This window comes from Lepisma saccharinum, chromosome 1 (assembly GCF_977018435.1).
Source record: "Lepisma saccharinum chromosome 1, izLepSacc3.1, whole genome shotgun sequence".
Lineage (NCBI taxonomy): Eukaryota > Metazoa > Arthropoda > Insecta > Zygentoma > Lepismatidae > Lepisma > Lepisma saccharinum.
In genome coordinates, this window is record NC_139229.1 from 141,136,928 (window position 1) to 141,155,631 (window position 18,704).

Below are 18,704 nucleotides of genomic sequence, written 5' to 3' on the forward strand. Positions count from 1 at the left end.
AAAAAAAAAAATGCACTCATGCCCAGGCTAGGAATTTTTGATTGCAGGTTGTAAGTCAATCCACTCACTGGTTGATCAGTGAAGCAAGTGAACTATGAAATGTCCAAGAAAAATTACTTATATGATGAAGCAGGCCATTTAGTGATTCTAATGAACTTGCTGGTAATTTTCTAAACAGCTCCCAATGTCAATATTTTAAAATTGTGCTTCCCCAGCCCTTTGAAAGCAAAGGTCTGCCAAGGGGATTTTCACTGGGTGATGCATTACTTATCCAATAGAAAACCAATCCAGCATTTTGAATATAAATGTTAAAGAAAAAAGTTCGTGTATTCTAAATATCCTTAACAAATTTTATACTGTTACAACAGAAATATAAAAGAAATTGGAATAAAATGAGAGAAAAAAAACAATACAAACAAACACACACATACACACAAAAGAGCATAATACCCATACAGCTTAGGTTTTTCCTCTCAACAAAAGAACAACAAATAATTCTCTACTGTATGAAATACAAATGATATACTTTCCTTTATTAAGCTTCAAAGATACAAAATCAAGGGCATTAGGATTTGTTTAATACTGAATTTTCACCTAGCCTGATTAGCCAACATTGACCTACTCACGCAGCAGAAATCAGATTTGTCACATCCCTAATATGCATGCACATTGCATGCATTCAATGATAGGATTCATATGCATAGGCAATGCTAAAAAAGAACCGAATACCATTAGCATTGCACATCAAAATACTATCTGAAAATGGATATTTTTTTCATATTGAGGCACTTGGATGTGTAAATTTGAAATAAAATCAAGCTAAAAAGTACTTAACTCATGCAAATTATTCTCTAAAGTACTATTTACAGGTTTTGAAGTTAATTTTGTCATCTTGGAGGCCAAGCACACTAAGTGGTTGACTTCTAATCTTGCCATCAAAGGACCTGGATTCACGTTCTGGCCTGGCCGCATCCCATCGCTGAACACGAACGCTATCTGTTGCTGTTTCTGAACGATAGTACTACATGTTGAACCCGTAGCCAACGCGAATTAAAGCATATCGCATGTATGACATGCTTTTAAAGTGTGTATAGTTTTTTGAACACCCTGGTATAAGTGGAGAGACTTTGCTACTCAATCCACCATGTGAGTGAATATCCAACATAACTGTTGTGCATTAGTTTCTTGCATTTTGTACAGTTAGTGTACTGAAATTCATAGTTATTGCATTTTGTTATTAACTTCTACAGATTCCGAGTTCCATTCAAAAAAGGCTTTAAACATTTGGGGGTAAATTTTACTCATAAAGTATTCAATGTGGGACCTCTCATAAAGAAAACTATAAATTTTGGAAGCTGTGGATCTGTAATTTTTTTTTTTTTTGGATTAAATGGTAGAATATAAAAATATAACCTGGTTTCTGTTATTAACAATAAAAATAACAAACTTATGCCCTTTTTAAACTTGAACGATGTCTATAACCACGGGGGTTGACAGACCCATACTTTGCTTTTCTGCCACTTTTGGCTAATTGTGATTGTGAAGATGAATGAATGATCATTTGCTGAATTGACGCAAGTAATTTATTCCATTCCTCATACACACATCCTCTTGCAGCCAAGCAGTTTAAGTCAGCAAATGGCCTAAACGTAACAGAGGCACAGTTTAAATTTAATGACACTGTTAACCCACATAACTGTCAAGGACGTAGTGTACAGCAAGAAGCCACGGTCACTAGTGGACCTACGCCATGAAATTGAAATGGCTTGTGTAGCAATCCCCGAGACTACTCTGAAACATGTCATCAGGAATGCACAGCATCGTGTGCAAAAGTGTTTGTATGCTGGTGGTTTGCAGTTTGAGCACTTATTGTAATTGCACGCAGAAACTGTGTCTATGTTGCAACTTTTCCCTTTGTATTGTTGTAATACTCACAATAATATAGCACCTATTCCATTCTAAAGTGTGTATACATTTTTTTGAACACCCCAGTATAATAATAATAATAATAAATTTGGATTAAAATTGGTTTATTTTTAATAACTTATATTAGTTATTGTTGTAAAATAACAATTATAACCATGGTAATAATAATTATTATCATTATTATTTCTACTAATCAAGTATTATCAATGGCCTGACCCCCTCTACAAATATTTCTGGCGATGCCCATGCTGATAAGGAATGAGTCCTACCGAAATAAAATTCTTGCTAAAGGCCTCCATGGAAACCTACAACAACAACTGGGGGTTCATCGTGCTGACTGCACATCGCCCCATAACTGGTTGAATGATCTCCCACTTGGGGGAATGAGTTGGTAGGTAGGCCAGGGCTCTCAATGGACTGCACCACAGGTTATTTTATGCCTCTCTGTTTAATTGCAATGATTAGAATAAATGATGAACTGATGGTGGTTGATGGAACAAACATAATGACTAGAGGCACATATTTTTGGTAAATAAAAAAGCAAAATTTCGGTACAAAGACAGAGTCAATTTCGGGTTCAAAAGCGGTAAATAAAATAAAATTTGGCTGTTATACCAGTGAAAATGCGGTATATAAAATGACATTTTGGTCTTAAAATTGTGAATATAATCCTACATTTGATTTAAAAACTGCACTTACTACACAAAATAAACATATTCCTTCTAATAACACATTTATGTAGTTACCAGAATATTAAGATTATTTCTGTATAAACAGGTCCATTTTTGCTTCTGAAATATTTACAGCAGAATTAATCAATTTTCCATGAATTGCATAACTCACAGGATAATTCTGACTTCGGAAAGTGTCGCGGCGGTAAATAAACTCTAAATTTCGTGTTTAAGTCTATTTTGCATTATTTTGTGACAAAACAGGGTAGGAAAATGCACCTCACACCTTTCAGAAACACGAAAAATTAACATTACAATGTGTTATTTCATAATTCGTGTTTTCGTCAAAAACAAAATATGCATGCCTCTAATAATGACACATCCGTGCCTTAACCATGGTTCCAAGCTGGGACCTCGGACTCCACAGCATGTTATGACCACTCGGCAGCCAGGCAACTTCAACAATGTCAGTTACCTTGAGCAGAGACTTGAGGAGAATATTCTGCAATAGGGCATCTCCAGGTCCATGCATCTTTCTGCTATGATCCAAGGTTGGATGCGGCACTTTGCTCATGATGAACATCATGATCTCTATCTTCTGGTAATCAGGCAGGTGGTTTGCAAATTCTCCTAGTGCATTAATCAAAGCCTCTCGATACAGTTTCTCATCTCTTTGGAAACCTGGGTCATCTGCAGGCAAGTCTCTTGTCACTGACTGGCGAAGGTGCATCAGCAATGAGTTAATTATCTCCAGCACAGAGGGACCTGGAATCAACAGCAGAAGCACATATGAATGGATAATATTGGTATTATTGGTACTTTCAGCACATCTTTGGTTTTAATAAAATATTTTAATTGTTTCAGCCTTCACTAGGCAAGTACTAACTAACAACAAAGATTTAAACCAGATGTATTCAAATGCATCTTGCCCTACATTAATACTATTTATAGTAAATTATTTGATTTCAGTTGCAACAAATATATTTTCAAGTTATTTTTTTCTTAATTTGACACACTTATCGCTTGTGTTGGAAACTTGTATTATTATTATTCACTAACAGCACATAGATTGTTTTATTAATAAGTTACATTTCACAAACTTCACCTTTGCAATCCTAATGGAGTTTGATTTTATTTCACATGTGTACCAAATGTCAAGAAAATATGCAATGCCTACTGATAACATGATATGAACCGAATACTTGCAACTCTGTTGTGTTTCTTGTCAACAAATAATAACTGTATTGGAACTGCTTCAACACAAACTATGTAATCCACAAAAAAATGTTTTCTCTCTTCCAACTCCATTGGGTCTGATGTTGCAAATGATAAGTTAGTGAAGTATTATCTGTTATAAAAACAATCTATGTGCTCCATGTATTAAACAGTGAATAATAATTTATCTCTTCTTACAAACACCTCTTGTATCAAATTAGAGTTTACAAATATGTAAAAATCTGAATTCCCTGTATGTACAAAAATTGCATTTAATATTCAATATTTCCATGTTATTTTTTTAGCCACAAGTAGAAAGTAGATTTCCTTGGCATTTTCAGGTTTCCAGAACCTTGTGTGAGAAAAGGTAGGGTAATGAAGGTAGAGAACTACATACCAACACTCTCTCCAGCTGCAATGGCTATGATTTTGGAGAGGACATCTGCAATACTTGTTCTAATCTTTGGGGTTGAAGCAGAATTTTCATCCAAATGGGACATCAAGGTTTCAACAACTGTATATGAATACTGGGCCTGCAAAAATTACATCATAAATGAATAATTTACACCCAGAATAGGATAAATATGATTATGTGCAACAAAATACATACCAACGATTTATAATTTTTTGTTACTGATTTTTTTAATATTAAATTCAAATGTCTAAATATGAGGCAAAAATGGGGAACTTACTTGTATGGAGAACATTATAATCCGGAAAGTGTGGATGGCAAATTCATTTGGAACCCACAATTCATGATGGTCTAAGTGCCTAGAAAAAATGGGGAAAAAATTATATAATTTCACAAAACACAATAGAGCAATTTACAATTCTTTATCTTTATAACTCAGGAGTGGTCCATCAGAATAAGAACAAGAACCATGTGTATGATTGACATGTCTGTTTAAATGGAACAGCTTCATAAACAAATACACAGATAAAAATAACTGTAATAAAACAGAAAAATCTGCTCTTCTACATGCTATAAATTAATTGCAACTTAGAAACAAACTAAGCATAATTCTCTGAATTTAGGCCACTGTAATTTCTATGCATAGTAACTTAATTCAAATTTCGCTACCTGATAAATTACTTTCTTAGTGAGTGCTACTGAGTTTTATTTAAATACCTTTTTATCCAAGTTGGCACATGGGCTTGTTATAAGCACCAACAATTAAAAAAGATGAAACTTGGTAGACAGACTGATCTATTTGATTTGACTTAAAGTTGAACATATTATAGATCGACCACAAGGAAAAAAACCTTGGGACCAAAAGTCCCCGTGCAGTTTTCCCTTCTTCCCTCCACCTCGGGCCATAAGGATACGGTGCACAGGAGTTGCAGGTCTGCACAGGTTGTTTTGTTCGTGGTTCCACTATACAACACAAAATATATTGCACAGTATGCTAGGCTCAGGTTGAATCACAATTTTCATATAACAGTAACTTTTCTACAAGTTATTACATATCCACTAAGTACTAAGTACCACAAGATATTTCATGTAGTTAGTTTAGTTACAATACAAAAGTCAGTTTGCATCTACGCCACAACTAAAAACTTCACCACATTCAAATATTTTGTAATAAAATGCATCCCCCACCCTTTACATTCTTTGCTGTATCAACTCGTACCTTCCTTCAGCAAAATTCATGTCTTTATATTGTAAATTTGCTGCATTCCTGCTGTAAATTACCATGACCTCTTACTGAATTGCAATTACCATGTTAATTACAATACTGACTTGTTCAGTAATTCTTAACGTGAATTTCAACATTATATATAATGAAATGCTCATTTTTGATGTCCAATATGCCAATACTCTTACAGATTTCCACCACCAGTCTGCTCTGAAGACTGTAGCAATTATACCACATCACTCCACCAGAGTTTGCCTCCAAATATTTAAAGAATTACAAAAGAGGACAATAAGAATATTAAAATTGCAATCATTTAATTGTGTAAAATACTTTTCCACACAATGAGGGTCCAAATAAAATAAAATTATGCATTTTACATAATTTATAGGATAAATATACTCCGTAAAAATGCCACATGGCATTTTTTGCAGACCATATATATCAAACCAATACTTTCAGATTTCACTGGTATTGACCAATCTGATACATCATAATATAAACTACATAAAAACTTTTAATCTTTTATGCCAAATGTACAATACTGATCAGATTTTTCAAACATAACAAAAAAAAGCAAATGAAGATAGTACAAAATACATAAAATTTACATACCTAAGAACTGGCTTTAGTCCACAACGAATATGGCCAAATGATGCCCTCCCCACAAGCTCCCTCATGCATGTTTCTGCTAATGTGGGTGGGTCTGCTCTTTCTTCTTGCGGACCTTCTGAAGTACTTGTTTGCTTCGAGTAACTTCTGGAAAATAAAAAAAGGACATTTTCTATTTAAGCATAATTACAACTTGTATAAAAATAACATTAACTGAAGCAGTATATCAGAAAGGAACTAGTTGTGTGTAGGGGTGCCCATACCCCCCAAGGCCTATGATGCACTCCCCCCAAAGTAGAACATTCCCCTCGTAACCCCCCTTTATGTCAAATTATTTACTCAAATTATTTTGGTCAAACAAAATTTGCAGAACAATATAATACAGACATATTTAAGCAATATATGTTTACTTTAGGTACTTTAGGCTCACTTTCATGTTTGCTAACATAAAGCGTAGAAAACTGCTCAGGTTCACTGCCATTGTTAGTGTACTGAACCTTGTTCTTGACAGTTGTCTGCTTGACTAACCTTGTATTAACGCAGACAGCACGCCCCTTCCCTTCCAAACAGTTTTTAAAGGCATAAGAGATGATGTTTCATTTCAATCCCATCGACGCGATCACTCACAGGTAGGTACAAAAACTGTACATAATAACTGTAACTAAAAATCAATAACAAGTCAATCAAATAAATGACCCCGCATTTTTGTTTGATGTTATATACAGGGTGTCCGAGAAACCCCTAGGTTTGAGTATCACAGAGAACAATGTCAGTGTAATTTTAGTTGTGGTATTGGTAACACTGTTTTCATGGTCACAGACAGCAATGTCTGGTATCCCTGCTTTCAAGCACTCTCAATCCCTGTGTTCAAGGTCGCGTGAAGCATTTCAGTTGTCAAGCCATGGCTGGTGTGAATAGTTGCAGTTCCACAGTTTAAGAACAGTTAGTGGCATGTGTGTGGGTGCACGAACGAGCATACACAGGGCAAACAATGACACAGGTAATGACTGCATTTAGAGAACGCTTTGGCAAGGACTCACCTCGTAAAGCAAACCTGCTTGAGTGGGAGAAACGTGAGTTTGCTTCAGGATGTGCCAAAGATAGGCCACGTAGTGGACATAAGAAGATGCGTGAGGAAACGTGTGCTGCCATCGCTCAGTTAATTGCGATGTCTCCAACTAAATCAATTCGCAAAAGAGCAGCTTAACTGAATATACTGCGTTCAACAATGCATGACCACATTAAAAAAGATTTGCATATGAAAGCATTTATACCGATGTTTGTGAATGAATTATCTGACGACATGGAGCAGCATGTTGCAGCCTGCCGTGCTTTGTTGACACAATTTCCAAATGCTGTGTCTCGCTCACGAGTGTTATTTTCAGATTAATGTGCGACATATCGCACTCACACAGGAGGAATGTGGTCTTCTGGTCTAAGGAAAATCCTCATTATGTGCAAGAGTTGGAACGAATAGATAAATACATGTGACGATAAAAGATCAACACAAAATATCTTCATGTGCTTATTTACCGTTGGTACACATGCAAGTAATGAAGATATAATGTGTGTGATTAATACAGGGGGTGTACAGTTTTTAATGTGCATAAGCTGGTTGATTGATTTGGGTTATTTTACTTCGCTTGACTGCCACTTTGGGTAATCATGATGATGAAGATGAGTGATGATATGATAAAATTGATGAACGGACACTCACAAATAACACCCATGTCCAGGCCGACGTGTAAGCTGGTGTCATTTCATTCAGCGATACGATATCATGAGAAAAAAAGGCAAGACAATTTGGATAATATATGTTAAAAGCAAGCATACAACAATGTTTGGATTTCTTTATTTGATTGTAGTCCTGTTCTTCTAACAATGTGCCTAATGTACGAAAGCAATCACCAATGATTTCATCTTTAATCTTTATCTTACAAAGCAGCAACTTTCTTTCCTGTTACCTTTTCTGATAAGTGCAGAATTCGCTTGAACCTTGTAGATACACATTGAGAACATTCAGTTTGTGGAAAATATCAGAAAGGTATGCCAAATTCTGTACAAGGGCCCTATCAATGAAGTTGTCAGCATTGGCATGGTCTTCTACGAGGTACAATTGTAGTTCCTGTCTTGGTTCACTAACACGGAAGATGACACTGCCGAAGGACAACCAACATGAGTTGCAATGATACAGAAGAAATAATTGATATAAGTCTTGAAGCTTTCCTGGCCACAAATGATGAAAAGATTGATTTTTTTTCATATAAAGACATTTTGAACTTTAAGAAAAAAGAAATACCTTTTCGAAAGTTCTCGCGCCTCCGCGGCAAAAATTTGGGGGGACAGTTTGAATTCCACTGGCTTAGCTTGAACAAATCTTTGTAAATATTGTTCAAATGCTGTTTCTAAAATATTTTTTGCTTCTTTTATTTGTAATACATTTTCCAGTATTATATACTGTGAAAGGTTATTTATTGAAATTTAAGCAAAATCGTAAGATTTACATCTTCTGGGCGTGCCAAATTATAAGGTAATGGCATAATGTTATGTAACTTAACATTAGTATCTCTAAACTCTACATAACTAAAAACTCTACATAACATGTACATACCTAGAAACCTGCATGTTGTACAGCAGAGAGGGAACTATTTTATCCATATGTACAGGTTCCCATATGTTTTCAACCAGATCATCGGAAACTGTCTTCCTTACTACACCCTGAAAACAGAATTACCCATCATTTATATTTTTTCTACACTGAATAATATTCAATTAGCACACACACACACAGGCAAACAGTCTGATATACATAGTTTTGTAACTAAAACTGAATTGAGTGAGTTTGAGATTATCAGTTGCTATTTGGGCATACATTTCAAGAACCTTAAGTCTTATGCAGATTGTCAAGTTTGATGCTTAGTTATCAAACAATTATAATTAGAAATACGAAGGTGTGCATTGCACTGTACCATGCATACACATGGAGGGAGTGGAGGGAAGATCCCACACATTTTCGATCCTGCCATATTGAAGGTAATGCCACTCTGGCCACCTTTGATTCCTGGGTACCCATTTATGAAAGGATAAGCAAGCTCCAGAGTACTTTATGCCAGGACCCCGTTGGAAAAATATCCTACCCAAGCTCACTTGCCACAGGGATTGAAGCCATCTCCCTTGTGGCTTTCACATGCTCCACCAAACCAACTGCTACAGCTCATTCTTCTTTATATGTACATATAATTTAGGTATTTAAAAAAATAACTGAAAACATACTTCAACTTGCTAAGATTTACAAGTGACAACTTCTGCAACCTAAAAACAACAAATTCATATTCTAGAAATATGGAAATGTTCATTTCCAATAGTTTCAAAGACTTTTCATATTACATCCTATCATAAACACTGCAAAAACTACACGATGAAAAAACACGAATTTCACCCAATAAGTTTATACATCACAATTCTAAAATGAATGGTAAGGTATCACCAAAATTAAAGAGGAAAAACAGTAAAATATTTTATATAGACACAGCTAAGGACCCTTGTTACCTATTATACTGTATATAATTACAATCATTACAATGGCATAGTGGTAAAGTCGTTGCCTTGTAATCAAGGAGTCCTGCATTTGATACCTGGTGCAGGTACTTAGTGTTTCAGATCCAACTTTAACCAGTAGATCCAATCCCGATTAGCCTATCAGTGCAGAGTGTGGACTTAAAACAACAGTCAAACTCAATGGCAGTGTAACATACCTGTAATCCTTTTATTCCAGCTACCCTTATATTTCTTCTCATCTCATCATCCTGACTATTGTTGTGACACATGGCAGAAAATTTAGATACAAAAAAATCATATCTACGGTGGTAAGATGGGGTGTCCTCCTCTATATTGGCAAACCTCACAAACTGAAATGAAAATTCATTAAAAAAATGAAAACCAAATGTAAAGTCCTCATAATGCATATACATTAAATGAGAAGTAGAAAAATGGACTATGAGGGTTATTTACTACAAATGAAGGATGGACCAATATGAACTTTTTAGTAATGTCAAATAAGTACCAATATAAAAATTACCAGCATTCTAGTGAATCGATAGAAAATTGCAAATGATCCATGGGGACCATTAGATCAATCCTTAGTAAAAAGTGTGCTTAGACATTTACTTCACAAAATCAGGTATATGAATTACACTTTTATATTCATAATAATAAGGTGACCATAATATTTTGACACAAAAACGAGTCATCTCAAGGATGTCAGTTTGCCCACACCCCCTCCCCAAGTAAAATCGGTAAGGCCTAATTACAAAATTATTGTTTATTATTAATGTATTGTTATTAATATTATTTATTTAAGTATGGATCACATAAATGATACATCATAAACAATAAATAAAATATGATATCTTGTTGTCAAGAGGTATGAATTGTTATAATCTCAGTATGACTACTCATAATGTTTCTAGTTCCTTTGATGTTGGTCCTACACTGAAGTTGAGGAGTGCCAGAAGTATTTATCAGAAGAATCAGAAGAACCAATCTTCTTGAGAAGAACTTTATTGTTCACAAAACTCCCCACATATCTGACACACAATGCGAGATTTGTCTTTTCAGTTTGTGTGAAGATGCAGCAATTTAAATTCTTGTTGCAGCTTCGTATTGAAACTACATGTACGCTTCTTAGCCATGCTTATTCATTGCTCTACAAATAAAGGAACACACACACACAAAGCAATACAACTGTCTGCTCGAACATTCTCGACAGCCATCATGGTAGTTTAAAAATTGCATCAAAAATCTTTTTAGCATGAAATGTGCCAAAGTTAGATTTGGTTTTCAAGCTAACTGCTAGACTTTTATACAATTGGACAAATAGTATTTATTAATAATATTGACCAGGACATGCCTCTGAAATGGGACTGTCCCCATCAAAATGGGATGTATGGTCACCCTACATAATAATAACAAACACTAGCAGAATTCTTTCATTAAATAACAGGTTATTTATGAATATCTTACATCTGTAAATTTTACGCTGAGGCTTTGAACTGATACCAGTGCTTATAGTCTTACAGATGTAGATACTTGAAAATTATAACAATTCAATGCAATTCAAAGTATCTATAAACTTTAACATGCAAATTTTCCATTAGAACTACACCATATTGATTAACAGAATTTCCGTAATCCCACAGGAGATAATCATTTAATCTCTACATTCATTTCTCCCAACAATGTTGTTCCAAAAATAATGAAAATTATGCATTTTTAATCATTTCTGGGATATATATAGACTCTGCAAAGGTGTCACCTGGCACTGCAATGTATTTGTATTGGCTGAGCTCTAGTCAATTTTCCAATCCACCAATATTAATTGTTGTTCAACTATGCAAATCAATAGCTTTATTCCTAGGAAAGAAAAATATGTTATTTATACATATTTTAAATGGTATGCCCCCAATAGATTGCCTTAATAAAAAACACCATAAAACATACCGACTGTGTAGCAAGAATTTGCAACTGAGGATCTGTAGATTCCAATAGTTTCTGGATCATCTTCAGAAAGCTTTCGACAAACAGGTTTAGAGTTTGGGCATGACATGCCACAAGCAATTGGTCCATTGCTTCCATTGCAATAACAACAAAGCTGAAATACAAGATTAATGATAAGCCATAAGCCACATTTCTGTACTTGTGAGATGCATAGATTAGAATGTTAAAAAAATCCAAAAATGTCTTCTGCCACTCCTACTTTGTAATCTAACAAATAAAAAAAAACTGTCTTCACAATGTCTATAAGAGACTATCGTGTCATTATATTTGCTGAAATGTCTTCCAAGTATGTGATGAAAATAAATGTGGTTTGGCACTTTCCCACCTCTACTTCTTCAATTACCAACATTTTTTTTTTCAATTACGTGTTTTACTTCTTCATAAAAAAAAAGTTTTCTCTTTCCATGTACCCTTCCCACTCTGTACCAGTAGTAATCCACAATACAACACAATATGTATGAAAAACAAGTAAAGAAAAATGACTTGCCCATTTCTCCTCCTGTAAATATCTCTGCTTGCCCTCTGAAAAAGGTATTCCCCAATACGATCCAATTTCTCTGGAGACGATAATGCATAGAAAGTGAGTTTTTCCATGTTGTTTTTGACCAACCCATCCTGAAAAGAAGAACATTCAATAATTCAATCTGCAAACCACTACAACACTGAAACAAAACAAGCACATTGAGCATGGTGTTTTGAAGAATGTGAAAATAATAATTCAATGTAATCACACATAAAGTATTTGCAAACAATAAAGTAATTGTTACTGCCTTCTCTTTCTAATATTGCAAATCACAAAGAATTACTACGAACAAACATGTTTTTGGACAAGGGGGCAAATTTTAAAACTGCATTTACAAATGTTATACATTAATTGTTACAATTTTGTTGCCTTTTATAACTCACATTGAAGTTCACTATATTCTTGACTCTTAAGAAAGTTGCATGTGCAGTTCATCAAAATGTTAAGCAAGTTTTAGACACTAAGCACAGAAGATTTTATTAATAATATTATTTGTATTAAATAATAAGATTTCAAAGAGATATATACAGGTACTGATATACTGAACTAGCTTTATAGAATTATAACTGTCTTTTGTGAATTTTCCTTCATTATTAACTTTATCTCATTATCACCTTGCAGAGTAAGTTAATCTCACCTGTGGATTTACAGGAAAGATGTTATCAACCAATCGTTTATATCGAGGTCGAAGAGCAGAACAGCAGCCACAGCAACCTGAAATGTGAACTGGAGTTATTGTCACTTGATACAAAAACTACAAATATCATGGTCAAGAGGGCACATTATTGTTTGGAATTTTATATCACTGACACCACTTGATCAAATTTCAGTCCAGAATCCTAAAACTTACATTGGCTTCACTTCCATATTATTCACCATAAATGGAAAGTAATATCTAATTAATTTTATGTTGTTTCTCTGCTTCTTTAGGCTAATTGCTATGATGAAAATTAACCTGGTAGAATGTACGTACATGTGTATGCTTGGAGATTCTTGTGTTAATGGTGGTTTGACGTATATGAATATGTTCAATTCATGGCTAGCACAAAACTGCTGTTAGATTCCATCTATTGGTGGTAGAGATAAAATCTTTGAACCAGTTGACTATAAGGGAGATTTTTACTGAAGCAACAAGCGACACATGTTGCTTGAGAATGAGTCAATCAAAATTAATGTTTCACACCATAGGAGCGTGACAGGTTGTACAATCCAGCATTCGAATGGTGAAACCTCAATCAATGTGTGTTGCTTGTCGCTTCAGTGTGAAATCTCCCTAAGAGGCCTGAACTTTACTGGCACCTACACGGAAAGGAAACTGTTTATGCCTCAATCTTTCCATAAGTCAAACATGAACAATGGATGACCAATGACATGGAATAGAACAAAATCTTGTTTGGAGACATTAACTTTAGGAATTTCCATTTTACTTCCAACAGTGCCAAAAATGAACTATACTATGCACAAGAAAAGTTTACCTGTGTGTATCAAGTTGAAGATGATTAACATCAAGAAAGGATTTCTGTAATAAGGGGTGATGGTGATCCTATAGGTTCCTATAGTGGTGCGAGTGGAGTGGGCAAGAAGTCAACATACCCCTACTAAAGTAAAAATTCTCGAGAAAGTTCACTAATATTCGTATTTACTTACATTACACATCATTTGCATTCGTATGGTGACCATGATGCTAGCAACACAACCTATTGTATCTCCATGGCCTGTCAGACATTTCTGGTGCAATGGAGGCAAAAGCCGCTTCCTCAAATCTCCTTACCTCATCACTGTTTTGACATAGGTGTGACCTGCCACTTGTCCATCCCTAAACCATATTGAGTTGTACAGGGTAGTAAGATCAGGACTGTGAGCTGGCCATGATAATTGTGCTGGCAATGCATGGCCAATGCAGTGGCTTGGAAAATGATCATTCAAAATGTCACACACACACAGGTAGGGAGAAGTAAGTGTGCACATGCTCCGTCGTGATGCAGCAACACACCAGCCATTAGACTTCCCTCTCTGCTGTGGTATGAGCCACTTCCAAGCCCTTATCACACATACTCTAATTCAGACAGTGTTGTCAGTGATCCATTTGTAGTTTGTGCTGTGTATGTTGAATTGTTTGAGATTACTTCTGAACATCTGCTGTTTGCGAGCACTATCCATAAGGGTACAGTGACTGTTAAATAGTTTAAAAAAAAAAAAAAAGCAATGATTCATAGACTTCTTGTCAGCATTATTGAAGTAAATAACTCTAACTCTAACTCCCTAGCCTTCTTAAACCCGAAGGTTCATGGCTGCAGCAACACAGGCCTTCCATCTTTCCCTATCTTGAGCAAGTTCTATATACTCTTTTCCATCCCTACCAATTTCCCTTAGGTCAATCTCAACGTTGTCCCTCCATCTTTGTCTTGGCCTTCCTACAGGTCTCTTACCATCAGGTTTCCCAACAAGAAGTACATAACAAAGACTGAAAACAGGTACGGATGATAGGTGGAGCAGGACAATGACATAACTCAGATCTGTTTAACTATTTTAAATATGTGTGTGGTATGTGTCACTTTATGGTCCTGGTTTTATACAGGTAAAGCAAACAGGTAATGAAAAATCTAGTTATAAATGTGTTTAGCAGGGAAATGGTTAACATCTGTCTTGACCAAGTCGAGTTCAGCTTAGTTTTTATGTGAAGTGATCACTTACGAGCAATAAAGTATGAACAAATGCTAGAAATTGTATTTAAAACATCTGCTGCAATTAACTATCAACAACTTTTTTTTTATTCACAATACTGGTGTCTGTAATATAGAGAATTATCATACAGAAATACTTATTCATACAAATATCATAAATTCTAACATCATATTCTAAGCAGAACATGTTCTTACCTTCAGAGAGCAGGAACATAAGAAGAAATACAGCACACATAAAAATAAATCTTTTAAAGTTTGGTTTTGCCAGTCCTTCTGGCATTGTCAAGGATAAAATGAAGTTAAAAACAGTTATAGGCAGTAGAAGAGGCAGCAAGCTGGCAAAATGTTGGAGCTTTTAAAGTTTTATTTTTATGTGTGCTGTGTTTCTTCTTCTGCCCCTACTCTCTGACAGATAAGATGAACACAAAGACTTGCATAGAAACTATGTTGTCATATTATTCTTGTAGTTACGTTCATGCATACAAAACAATATAAAATGCTACATACCTTCAAGAGGCATTGTGAAGCTAATGTGTTTGTCTCAGTCGATAACACATCACTTGTTCACCACTGCCAGTATGCATTAGAAGAAAGTAACAGGTAAGGTCTTGTATATTAATATATATAAAACTAAACGCACGGTCATGAAATTAGACAAGTGGCAGAAGTTCGTGTGCCACGTCGGAGCACAACCCCGTGAGTTCGGAGGTTTAAGAGAATGAAATATCTTGTTGTACAGTTGGCCTTTGTAATCCATGTGATACAAACATACAGTATTTGCTTGAACGGTCAGGGATGATACAAAAATGCCCCTGATGCTCGAACTAGGCAAAACAGCCTGGTTGACGTGCCACACAGTGCATGAGAACCAGCGGCTTTTCTCCCACTCTTGCTCTGCTTTTCCCATATGTGGCATTAGTGCAATTTTGTGCAGCCGTCTATTTTCATGGCCATGCGTTTATATAAACTTTTACAGACATGAGCTGGAACAAAATATTTACAGAAAATATTGCATGCACACTTAAGATCCTGAAGCCCCTGATATTTTGTTCCAATCACTTCTTAGCACCACAAATACTGAATCCATTACCAATCATCAATTTTCACTTTGCTCACAAATGGCTATTTTCTCACTGCAAATCACAGATGGTCAAATTATGGCCCTGCAATAATTTATTACCGCTTTTGTACCACCAAAAAGTGTAATTCTAGAAGAAGAAGAAAATCACTGTGATTTGAGCCATTCATAAATTTGTAGAATTTCCTGCGTGCAATGGAATTAAAAATATTTTAAAATATCTCAAGAGATAAGGGCTTCAAAATATAGAAAACTTGATGTGAATATCTTTCCCAGTTTTCACGTAACAAGCAATCCAAGTAAGGATTGTATGACATTTGAAACACTGTAAAATATGTCACTTTGCACTTGGAGTGGCTCCACCAAGTGGTCAGCATTTGTGGAGCACAAGACCTAAGTTTTACTTCATGAGGGAACATTAAGTTTCAGTTTATCTTCAAGAAATTAAGTGTTGGCCATCATTTAAGGTTAAAGCGGGTGATAATATAACAAAAGTTCATTTTAAATCAACTTTTATGCTCAGATAGAGTAATTGGGACTGGATCTACAGTTTAAAGTGAGATGCAAAGAACTGTGCAATGTGTTTCAAAAGGGAACCCCTGAATACAATGTGGCAATGTTAGACATTAGGCTATCGAGGATGCCCATGGATCATATCACAAATAAAGATACCTGTATATTGCATTATACAGATTATTGGAAATCAATTTTGTACTTGAAAGCTAACGCCGAACCTTCCGCATTATGCCTAAATCATGAATGTTTCCCAAACACACAATGATGGAGTACGTAATAGGGATGCAAAGATATGAAAGTTCTGCCAATACTGATAAAAGTAAGTATGGATGAAAATTGACTCTTAGTTTATTGTAAAGAAAAAATTAAGATGTATTACACAACTACAAAAAAAATAGTATTGCCAACTATTCATAAGTAAGCTAAGGGTCTAGCAGTGTGCTTGTAACCTAGTTACTTTAATTTACACAGTACAAAATACCACTTCTTGAGTAAATATTAGTCTTCTGGCAAAGAACACACCCAAAAAAATTAAGAGATTTGTCCAAAAAGAAACTGAACTTCAAAATTTGCCCACCAATGGAACAATCCGCATTGGTCAACTTACTAGCACCGCGTAGAAGGATCCTTCAGAAGAACCACACCATTGAGTGCACCAGTCTGCATTGTTTAGTTTTCATTCTGTAAGCAGTTAAGTGAAGTCGTGATGCATGGCTGTGGGAATCTTCTGATACACAGAAAATGAAGATACCCTAATAGCAACGTACGTGCATCAAATTTTGTTTCAAATTGGGTAAGACGTTTACAGAAATGTTCAAGAACATATGTTGCAAGAAACATATGGGGTAGACTGTATGAGACGGTCACAATGTTATGAGCAGTTCAAAGCAGGCAGAACATCCATTGAAGACAATGCAAACCTGGACAGCCATCAACATCATGTGATGATGTGCATGTTGTGGTGCAGGAAAATCGTCGGTTGACCGTCCGTGAAATAGCAGAAGTGGGAATAAGCAGAATGTCGTTATCATACAAATTTGGTGGGAAAACTCAACATGCACCTATTTGCTTCCAAATTTGTTCCACGGTTGCTGACAGATGAACAAAAATAAACACGCATTGACAGGTTTAAAATCCACCTGAAAGGATGCCGCTTCTAGTCCATAGAAGAGATTCAGGAAAATTTGCTGCAGGACCTGAAGGCTGTTCCCCAAAATGCCTTCCAGAATGCATTCTAACAGTGGAAGAAGCACTAGGAGTGCTGTATTAGCACCGAAGGACTCTACTTCGAAGGTGATAAATCCGATTAAGCTGTGTACAAGGTATATATTTCTATTTTGAAAAAGTTCAGTTTCTTTTTGGACAAACCTCGGATATAAAAAATTAAATGTCCCCCAATTGATTTGAGTCTGTCCCTGGATAACCCTGATGTAGTGCACAATGGAAAAAAAACATTTGTGACAGAGCACCCAAAAAAACAAAAAACAATGATTACCTAGTATACTGCAAGACAAGGGTATCATTCCTTTTTTAGTATTAAAAAAATAACATTTTTTTTACGATGAACTATTGAACAATTACACTAGGGAACAAATTTTAACTTTTTTTGTATCCTGGATAAAATAATGTGTTCTTTACTAATTTTGGTGTGAGGAATTCAGAGAAAGTCTTAAAATTTGTGTATCATATCACATTTTTTAGATATACAGGGTGTCCCAAAAATCATGCAACCGAGACTTTGAACGTTCTTAACTTTTGTACAAAAAACGATAGAGACATGGACCTTGTATTACTTATTAACTTTATCTATAAGGATAATCTTTAAATATTAAACATGAAAATACTTCTATACATGACATTCAGTATGGAATAAAAGCTTGTAAGGTGTAAAAAAAATATTGTACGAAGGAAAGAAAAACATGGATAAAAGACGGATAAGACACATATGAAGTCGCTTGCAATAATTTTTTATGTGTCGATGGTCTCAATTGGTATTTATTAAATTGATAACAGAACGATACATTTTTATGCATTCTATGCATAAAAGTAAAAGAAAAGGTAAAGTTCCCCGTGCATGTAGCACCATGCCATGAAGGCATGTGGGATGTGGGAGTAATTCTGTGCATTACAGATGATTTATGGGGTTGATCATGCCATATTTATAAAAAAAAATATATTTTCTTAAAAAAATACGAAGTAAAAAAATGGAGTTTTTCTCTGCGGCTTTTTTGGTTGGGCTTTTTTTCAGCTTTTTTCACAAATGCATCTCAAATCAATGAAAATACAGGA

The 18,704-nt window shown here is 35.2% G+C and overlaps 1 protein-coding gene across 2 annotated transcripts in view; it reads right to left on the reverse strand.

Moving 5' to 3' along the window:
• Positions 1–18,704, reverse strand: part of stmA (Protein EFR3 homolog stmA) — a 59,056-nt gene that overhangs the window by 18,123 nt on the left and 22,229 nt on the right. Inside the window, exons 3-12 of one of the 2 annotated variants that reach the window (XM_083139506.1) lie at positions 15,329–15,391; positions 12,775–12,851; positions 12,102–12,229; positions 11,558–11,708; positions 9,814–9,966; positions 8,670–8,776; positions 6,062–6,205; positions 4,505–4,583; positions 4,210–4,345; positions 3,073–3,362 (exon numbers count right to left, since the gene is read on the reverse strand). In XM_083139506.1, coding sequence (XP_082995632.1) covers positions 3,073–3,362; positions 4,210–4,345; positions 4,505–4,583; positions 6,062–6,205; positions 8,670–8,776; positions 9,814–9,966; positions 11,558–11,708; positions 12,102–12,229; positions 12,775–12,851; positions 15,329–15,341 — 1,278 coding nt within the window. In that variant the 5' untranslated portion in view covers positions 15,342–15,391. The remainder of the gene's footprint in view (positions 1–3,072; positions 3,363–4,209; positions 4,346–4,504; positions 4,584–6,061; positions 6,206–8,669; positions 8,777–9,813; positions 9,967–11,557; positions 11,709–12,101; positions 12,230–12,774; positions 12,852–15,328; positions 15,392–18,704) is intronic. The other variant, XM_083139510.1, reaches the window with a different exon arrangement.